At 38.0% G+C, this 10,184-nt stretch overlaps 1 protein-coding gene across 1 annotated transcript in view; it reads left to right on the forward strand.

Moving 5' to 3' along the window:
- EXOC4 (exocyst complex component 4) overlaps positions 1-10,184 on the forward strand; it is a 1,030,122-nt gene that overhangs the window by 965,469 nt on the left and 54,469 nt on the right. The window contains exons 14-15 of the mRNA XM_012650605.1: positions 2,694-2,872; positions 5,471-5,630. Coding sequence (XP_012506059.1) covers positions 2,694-2,872; positions 5,471-5,630 — 339 coding nt within the window. The remainder of the gene's footprint in view (positions 1-2,693; positions 2,873-5,470; positions 5,631-10,184) is intronic.

The raw sequence follows: 10,184 nt of genomic DNA on the forward strand, positions 1-10,184 counted from the left end.
GGTACCCTGACCAAAACTATACATTTTGTCAATTAGTACATGAATGTCAGAATGAGTTTTTATTCGTGCAACTAGTCATTAGCTAATTAGCATCTGTTAAGATGAGCACCCATCAGTGAAAATGAGCAATAATCAAGATATTTGGATTCTCTTGCATGAACAGGTTATAAGAATATAACACATCCTATTAAAAACTTAGTTCAAAATGGATCATGGAACTAAATGTAAACCTAAAACTCTAAAACTTCCAGAAAATTTTTGTGACTTTGTTTAGGCAAAGATTTTTTTAAATATGACCCCAAAAGCACCATCCATAAAAGAAAAAAATAAGTGAAACTCATCAAAATTAAAATCCATTATTTCAAAGACATTGCTAAGATGAAAACACAAGCCAGAGATGGAGAGAAAATATTTGCAAAATGCATATCTGATAAAAGACTTATATCCAGGTATATAAAGAACTCTCAAAACTTAATAAGAAAAAAAAACAACCCAATTGTAAAAATGACAGATGATATGAACAGATACTTTATCAAAGATATATAGATGGAAAATAAGCAATGAAAATATGCTCAATATCATTACTCATTAGGAAAATACAAATTAACAACCACAGTGAGATACCACTATACATCTATTAGAATGACCAAAAGAAATTTTTTTTTTTTAAACTGACAACGCAGAGTGCCAGTGAGGATGCGGAGCATCTGGAACGCTTATTGCCAGTAGGAAAGCAAAATGGCACAGCTTCTTTGGAAAACAGTTTGGCAGTTTCTTATTAAATTAAACATACACTTACTGTACAATCCAGCAATCCCACTTCTAGGTGTTTACTCAAGAGGAATGAAAATTTATATTTACACAAAAACCTATAGATGAAGTAGCTTTATTCATAGCCACCCAAAACTGGAAACAACCTAAATGTCAACTGGTGAATGGATAAACTGTGGTATGTACTCGTTCAGTAGAAGGCTGCTTGCTCAGCAATAAAAAGGAATGAAAAAGAACATACATAAATCTCAAATGCTTTATGCAAAACAAAAGAGCCAAACCCAAAAGGCTACATACTGCATGACTCCATTTACATGGCATTCTGGAAAAGACAAAACCTAGAGACAGAAAATAGATTAGTGGTTGCCAAAGGCTTAGGGGTAAGTAGGAATTGACTGCAAAAGGGAACAGGGGAATTTTGTAGGTGATAGTCATGTTCTATAATTTCATAATGGTGGTGGTTATACAACTGTATGTGTTTGTCAAAACTCAAAGAACTGTATACTAAAAAGGGAGAATTTTACTGTTTATAAATTATTTCTCAGTAAACCTGACTTTAAAAAAAGAAAGATGACAGGCAAAGCCTGCGGTTGCAACATTAGGGATAATGCCTAGGGCTTTTGAAGACATTTGTTTAAGAAGATTTCTTGTTCCTGATGCCAACTGTAGGGATAACAGAATGCCGACTCTGGTTTATCATCCTTTCTCCCCCCAGTGAACCTTGCATGCAAGATCAGACATAGCACCTAAAAAGATGGAGAGTTAGGGCTGTGCTGGGCTTACAGATCAGTGTGTTTGAACTGTGCCTGCCAATGGATGGTATTGGTTTTGGGTTTTTGGTTTATTTGCTTTTGGGGGATTTTTTTTTTCCCCAAAAAAGTAAATGCCTGTATGTGTGGCAGAATTTGGACTGAAACTTATTCCAACTTAAAAAAGCTATGGAGGTGTAGCCATTCCTTACCTACCTCAGAGTTATTTGGCAGCTACTAATATCTACCAGAAAGAACCTAAGAATTGTGTATAACCAAACTGACTCAGGCCATTTCAACACAGAAATGCCCTCCTTCCTCAAGCTCACTCAGATGCCCTCTATGAGACTTAAGTATCACCTCCTGTCATGTACCTTTTCTGATACCCTGTGGCAAATTTCCATGGCACCTGCGTAGACATGCTTGGAATGAGACCATATTCTTTTTTAGTTGTTTTTTCTTGATCTGCCCCACTAGGCTGTGGAGTTTTTATGGGTACAAATTATCCTATATTCCCAGGGCCTAGCATAATTTCTAACAAATATATAGATGTTCAGAAAGTGATTTATTTAACTAATAAATTTAACAGTAATAAATATGTCTAATAATAACAGCCAACACTGTGTTCAGCGTATACCACTTTCTGTGTAGTAGTTACTCACAGCACCCTGTAAGGTCGGTGTTATTATCATCCCCATTTCACAGGTAAGGAAACTGAGGCATAGAGAGATAAAGTAACTTGCCTAAAGTCATACAGCTGGTAAATGTTGGAACTGGGAACCAAAGCCAAAGTAGTTGCCTTCCAAAACCTATACTTTTAAGATTTGTAAACTCTGCCTCTCATTTTCATTGCAACAGTATCTGTTTTAAGATATAATGCCTTTCACACTTTGCATACAATCCTGGCATTGAAAAGAATTTTAGAACTCCTTACTATATCAACACTGTATGTATTAAACAAGCCAAAATCATAGAAGCCAGCTTGTTCCAGATCGCTGTTGTTCTTTAGAATAACTAAGATGGCTTTCTGGTTAAAAAGATGGGAGGTAGTTTACATAAAAATTTATAAGGCCACTGCTGCTTCAGATATTTTTGTTCTCTGCCCCAAGAAGAACATTATCTTCACTGGAAAGATTTATTATTAACTGCTCTTCCCATCTCTCTCTTTTTCAGGGTTCACTGTTTCCACTATCTCATCCCTCTTGCAAAGGAGGGAAACTATGCCATTGTTGCTAATGTGGAAAGCATGGACTATGACCCTCTGGTGGTCAAGCTTAACAAAGATATCAGTGCCATTGAAGAGGCCATGAGCTCCAGCCTTCAGCAGCACAAGTTCCAGTATATCTTTGAAGGTCAGACCCTGCTTCTGTCTCTGGGGGTTTGAAAGGAAGGAAGGGCGAAGGTTTCCCTGAGATTCTATATTATTGACGATAAAAACTTACAGAAAAAGTTGTCTGTTTGCTTGTTTGTTTGTTTGAGCTAAATCTGCAATACCTGGCCTCTCTGTGTATGACTAGTTAGACAACAATATGGCTGCCATCTGCTCCTGGTTGATAAGGAGATTTAATCCAAGATAAGGCAGATGGCTGCCTCCCTGACATGCCACTGATGAGATTTGAGCGAATGTGTGGAGTGGGCCATGAATTAACTCAAGAGGAGCTTATTAAAGAAAAAGAAAACACGCATACACAATGAGGAGAGAATCCTGAAAGACCCCTCATTGGCTAAAGTTATCGCTGGAATGGGAAGTTTTCTCACAGAATGCGTTACCGTCTGAAAGAACAGAAGCCCTGATTAGGAGGGATGTTTAGGAAGGCTGCATCCAACGCCTTCGGGGGCAGGCAGGCAAGGAAGGGTGCGAGAGGCAGCAAGTACCACCCAAAGACATTTGTATTCACAATTTTGAAAAATGTGCCACCAGCCAAATATTTTTCATGGTAAATTTCACCCATAGGACCCCTGTTGGGATTTCAAATTACATTCCCTTTTTACTTGTTTTGGTTTGTTTGTGTGTAGCACTAGATGCCAAAAGGATCTGTGTTCTCTCACAGAATAAAACCAATATTATTTAAAACAATTAAGAAGGTACACTGTCCACAGTATTGTGGCAAACTGACAATACATGACCAATGCTTGCTTCATATAACAGTTATATTCCAGCAAGTTTGGACACACCCCAAATTCTATTTCCCCATTAAATTATAAAGATGGAAGTATAAACGATGCAGATGTGCTCTGATGGGGAACATCCCTGAAAGACTTTAGCCAAAAAGTATAAGTGATTAAAGGGTTAGCCATTAGTTAGCCCCATGGCACTGTGAATTATGTGGCATCTATACTACTCTGCAGCTTGAAGCTGCAGTGACCATCTGAGAATTTGCTTTTGTCTTAATACGCGGAGTTTCCTCTTTGCTCTTGACTGTGACTCTTCCCAGCTCTGAGTTTCATATTAGAAAATGTATTTCTTTAATATACTTCTTATAACTTATTATTATTTCTTTGTAAACAATGCACCCCCTCATTGCCTACACTTTGGGCAGACCACATTATACCATGGCAGAAAAGAATTATACCTGAAGTTATGGGCTCGAAAGAATGACACCAAAACTTGACCTACAGAGATTTATCAGAGAAATAAGTTGTCTAGCTTTAAATGTACAATCCATGTACATTTACAAAAGTAAAATCCTTTTTCTTTCACTTTCAATTAGCACAGACAAGTTCGTGGTCTTGAGGCTATGTTGGGTGAGTGTAGCTGAAGCAGGGGAATGCATCTTCTTGCCTCATTTTCTGCCTCCACCTTAACCTAGGGAAAAGTCATTTTGAAGACAGACAAAGCCATTTAACCTAAAGATGAACCTGACACTTGCATCCGAACCTTTGTGTCTCTATGAAGGGACTATGACTTCCAAAGAAGAAAATAACAAAAGTAGGAGACTGCTTGGGACTAGCCAGACCAGCTTTAGAATTCCTAGGAAAATGTCCTACTAGAGTCCAACTTTGCAAGAATAAGAAAAGAAAGAACGAATACACGTTTACTGAATTTCATTTAGAATTAAAATCTAACTTTTAAAAATAGTAACCCATATGCACTTCACGTTGTTCTGAACCAGCATTTCTCAACTTAATTACATGGGATATCCCAAAGGGGACCTGTTAGTTTGTTGATGTCCTGAGCTGCCCTTTGGTAAATTCCATAGGCCGTAAGACAACCCTTCAGATGTGAGAACAAACCATGCATGGGACCCCAGAATAGGTGTCTTGTGCAAATTCAACAGCCAAACATACGATCTACTTTTCCTTCGCCCTTTGCTTTGATTACATTCTCTCCAATTACTGTTTTGGAAATATACCCCATTGCCAATGTTGGAATGCATTAGCATTATTGCCAATAACCCAGTGTCTTACTGATTTATTTTTACTTGTCAGTGTCAAAGTATATTAGCATTATTGCCAATGCCCAATTTCACATTGATTTATTTTTATTTAGATAGGCTCCTGGTCAACTTTTGAGCCAAAAATGCCCCCCTCTGTTTTGTGGGAGGAAGGCAAGGCCAAAAAGATCATTGAATGTACATGTGCTCTTCTCTGCTTCCCAATTATCTATACAGAAAAGCAGGAGTTCCTATGCATGTTAATAGTTTATAACAACCTGGCATGTTCTCTAAGCCCTTGCCATGGTGGCAGTAGGTGCATATGCCAATGCTGGATCTGTGGATATTCCAGGTTTTGTTGCCAGTGTAAAGTCCACCCATGTACAACTACTAGGACAATGTAGAAATACTATGAAATTGCTGTAAGATCAGCAGATGCAGCCATCAAAGACACGTTTTCTTTGGTCATTTAAATTTATGGAGGGTTAGAAGAGAGCAATTCTGTGCGTGAGTTTCTGCAGGATACCACTCATCTGTCTTCTCTTCTCTCCCCACTGCTCTGTGCGGATCCCTCAGGCCTGGGCCACCTGATCTCCTGCATCCTCATTAATGGGGCCCAGTACTTCAGGCGCATCAGTGAGTCCGGCATCAAGAAAATGTGTAGGAACATTTTTGTTCTTCAGCAGAATTTGACCAACATCACCATGTCACGGGAGGCCGACTTGGACTTTGCAAGGTAGGAGGGGAGATTGGGCCAAAGTCTTGTACCAAAGCCAAGACTTCATTGCCTAGAAAGTCATTTTTAAAGACAGACTTTTGGTACTGAAAAAATTTTAAAAAAGAAAGAAAGGAAGAAAGAGATAGATGTTCTTAGGTCATAGAGAAGGTAATTCTACAAAATTCTATTGAATATTTGACATCACTGAGGCAGGTAGTTTTTCCTGCTGTCTAACCAAAGTTCTTCTTACTACAAAACTTTAGTAATATTTTTTCTGAGTATAAAAATATATATATTCATTGCATAAAATATGTAAGATAAAATACAAAGAAGAATATAAACATTACTCATAAATCTTCGATCTAGAGACTGTGATATTTAGGATACTTTCTCCTGGCTTTTGTGCATGTGCCGAGGGCATGACTTTTCACACATATATACACATATGATTTCTCTTTTTACAAAATTGGAACAATGTTAATGTAATTTTATATTAACTTGTTTTTCCTTATCAGTAATATTCTTTGAAAACATGATTTTTCCACATTCATTAATATTCCTTGAAAACATTACTTTTAATGCCTGAACAAATAGTCCATGGTATAAATGAGCCATAATTTATTTTTTCAATCACTTGCAAATTTGGGGACATTTGAATTTTTTCCATTATTTTCTTTCATTGTAAATAACATGTATTGAGCTCACTTTTACGTGAATCTATTTCCTCATCTCTTCCTGTCTTATTCCAATTGAAACCCATCTCTTTCTCTTGTTTTCATGGGAGGAACGTGGGTACTCATCACTATTCTTTCTCTTTTCTAGGTTTGCCGACCTCAATTTTTAATGTTTTTCTATAATATACTCTTTCAAATTTGAGAGTTAATTTTGTTCTCTCTTCATTTGGTCTTCACACTATCTATACCTTACTTAAAACATCAAAGCTCTAGTGCTTTCATGAAAGCTTAAACAAACTTGAAGGGGATAGATTATAACTATGGTATCTCCACACTGTATTGCTCTTTATACATATGTGGATTATTCCGTAAACTCCTTCATTCTCCAGAAGCCTTTGTGGCTAGGAAATCATTTTTTTTTAATAACCCAGAATGCTCCTGCCTATTATTTTGTGCTTCTGTGTCTTTTCTCTTGATTTTTTAATTCCTTCAGAAGTTTAGGAAAATTTGAAACAATTCTTGAATCTTTTAATGGAATGATGAAATACTATCTACTTTGACAATGATGAAGGCATATACTATGATCATTGTATCGAAAATGAACCGTATATGTTCATTTTTAACCTTTCTTCCCAAATCTGTTACTCCATTTGTTCCATTGCTACCTTCTTCCTCTGCTTTTTGGTCCTTCTCCTTCCCTGTCTTTTTCTTCCCGTTTGCGGGAAAGTGTGTGTGTGTGTGTGTATGTGTGTGTGTATTTGTGTTTTCATTAAATTCCTGTTTTAGGCTAAATTTGGTGGAAAGCCTTCCTTGCTCCGATTAGGGAAACCAGGTGTGACTGAATGCTGCATTTATTTGGTCGCTCTTATGGGGAATGATCTCATTATTGAATTAGTCTAGTCATAATAACATTGACAAGGGGAAGTTAAGAACATGGAGGCCTGAGGGATACAGAGAACCATTACAAATTCTCTGAGGAATATAATTCCTAAATTCAATCATCCTTTTTTAAATGATTTTTTTTATTTAGCTGAAATAAGTAAATTAACACAGTTTTTGGCAGCCAGTATGGGGCCTGCACACATACTGGAAAAACGGGCATCTGAACAATGTAATGCTGACTGGGCATCAATGGATCAGGTGCCGATGAAGCGTTTCTTCAGGAAATAACTGAATGGCAACAAGGCATACCTTTCACAGTTGAACTGGTGAATTACATCCAAGGAAATAGGTATAAGCAGATTGTGACCACTTGGGAGAGGTTCTGCTACTATTACTCTTTATTCTTATATGGATTATGAAAGGAAACAGGCTAGCATGAACATAATAGCCTTGAATGATTCTGTCCTTCTGATCTTGGCTCAGAAGACATCTCCTGCCTAGACTATAAGCTCCAAGAGGCTGTAACTTTGTGTCTCAGAGCCTGGACCAGAGTAAGTGCTCATTATGTGTATTGAATGAATGAACAGGAATATCAAATCAAGGCCTGTTTTGGTGTTGATGAAGGGCTTGCATAATGACAAGTTAGTTTATCTTTAGTTTCCCGAAGGTTTTAACCAGCTGACATGGGTCAGTTTTCTTATAGGCTTATAAGAAACAGTATCTCCCTTGCAGTTCTTTCTTTGTAAAACAGAAAACATTGCAAGAAGGAGTAATGTAGTCCTGCTGTTCACAGTCCCTTTCTCTCTCATTTTCTCTTGCTCTCATATAGACACACTTTATAGCCTAATTTTTTTCCCCTTCTTGTTTTTGGTCAGAACAGGTTTTGCGAAATGAGCTCAATCAATTCTACCAAATTTGAAACCATGTAAAATAAATATAACAGGGATTCCAAAAAAGCCAGAAATAATAGACTGCAGCAGTGTGCCTCAGCATTCCTTAAGCAATGTCTAATCAAGCATGGACAGCATCTGTATTTCCAGCAAATCTCTATAGGAATGTTATCTTCTAACACAGTAATTAATCACTAGTTGCCATGTGTCAGAAAACGTATTTAACAAGAAGTTGCAAAGCGCTTGTAGTTTTTTTTTACTTCTACAGCCTTCCTGGCCAGAGGAAAGTGTCATACCTTTCAGTAATAAAGAAATAGGGATCTGGAGTGATTCCATTTATGTTGATTCTTCTTCTCCTGGTGGTGTTAAATTGTCTGTCTCTTTATACACACATTTCCTCTAACTAATCTCTAACAGGAAGATAAATCTTGGGCGAGCAGAGGATCAAGACGACCTGTAACATTACCAGAGGTACAGAGAGCCCCTGTCCTCTATGGTTGTGATCACTTAAGCTCTGCTATGATTTTGAGCCTTTTGACCCCACTGTTAATTTTCAGACTCAAAAAGATTCTTTGTCCAGGAAAATCACTAGAGATTAACTAGAAAGTAGAAGGGCTTTATGAGTGTGCTTTTTTAGTTCCTTTCATTACAAATCATCTTAACTTGAGCTGTCATGTGCCTTTCCAAAAGTGAGTGTCTGAAGCCCCCTAGGAGTCCAGGTGGTGACAAGAGAGGTCTGAATATTCAACCGTTGAAGTCCCCACGGTGTATCTGGCGATCTTTACAGTTTAAGTGAAGCCATCATTCAAAAAGAATATTCCAGAGTTTTCTTCTCAGTTCTCCCCGTCTACCCCATTTTCCCTTTTGTATCTGTCTCACTCATCTCAGTTGCCTTTCTCTTCTCCTTTATTTCTCCTATTGTACTACTCCTGCTTTCCTCCTTCAAGATTTCATTGCTCCTTGATTCTTTCCCCTTCATTTTGGTCTTCTGCAGACTGGTATCTCTCATTCTTAAATCTGACAAAGGTAAAGAAATGAACGCTAAGGTTCAGGAAGTGGTGAGGAGAAAAATTCTGACACACAAGGCAGCTTCCTCACCCTGGATCAAGGAGTGCTTTTGTTCCTTCAACAAATACTTATTGAGCGTGTGTTCTCTCTAGGTCCTGCTCTCAGGGAACTTGCATTATTGTGGGGCAAGACACAAACTAATAAATGAGTAAACTATAAAGTATGTCAGATGATGTTATATGCTATACTGGCAAACTAGGCATGCGAGGAGAATAAGGAGTGCCAGGTGGAGCTAATCTGAAACCTTGGAGTATTCATGGAAGTCCTTAATGAGATGGTAACATTAGAGGAAAAACCTAAGGAAGAGTGGGAGGAAGCCATGTGGATATCTAGGGAAAGAGCATACCAGGAAAAGGAATCTAAGGGGAAAGACCCAGAGGGAGGAGTATGCTTGACATTTGAAGAACAGGAGAAAGGCCATTACAGATGAAGTGAGTAAGCAGGAAAAGAATAAGAGATGAAGTCAGAGATTTGATCTAAGGAGCTGAGATCTTGAAGCCCGCTATAATGGCATTGACTTTTACTTTGCATGAGCTAGGAAGCTGTTAGCGGGTTTAGACCAGAAGAGCACCACAATCTGAATCACTGTGGCTGCTATGGTGAAAATAAGCAGTTGTGAAGGGGAGGTTATAGGCAAGGGAAGAAGCAGGAGGACCTGTTAGAAAACTAGGGCAATAATCTTCTAGGTGAAAGAGAGTCATGATGCAAAGCAAGATGGTAGTGGTGGAGAGGATGAGATGTGGTCAGATTAGGATATATTTTAAAAGTTGAGCTGGCAGGATTTGCTGAGAGATTAGAAGTGAACCAATGACTCCAAGGTTTTTGTTCTGAGCAATTCAAAGCATGGAGTTTTCATTTACTGAAATGACAATGAACCAGACCGTGGAAGAGGCCAGTTGAGTGTGTGGAGGGCAGAGGGTCTATACAGAAGGGATACCAAGAGTTTGGGTTGAAATATTAGGTTTGAAATATTAGATGTCTGAATAGAGATAAAAAGGAAAGAATTGGATATATTAATATAAACCTAGAGTTCAGGAGAGAGCTGGAGATAAGAGTTT

This window comes from Propithecus coquereli, unplaced genomic scaffold (genome assembly GCF_000956105.1).
Source record: "Propithecus coquereli isolate 6110/MARCELLA unplaced genomic scaffold, Pcoq_1.0 Scaffold335, whole genome shotgun sequence".
Taxonomy (NCBI): Eukaryota; Metazoa; Chordata; class Mammalia; order Primates; family Indriidae; genus Propithecus; species Propithecus coquereli.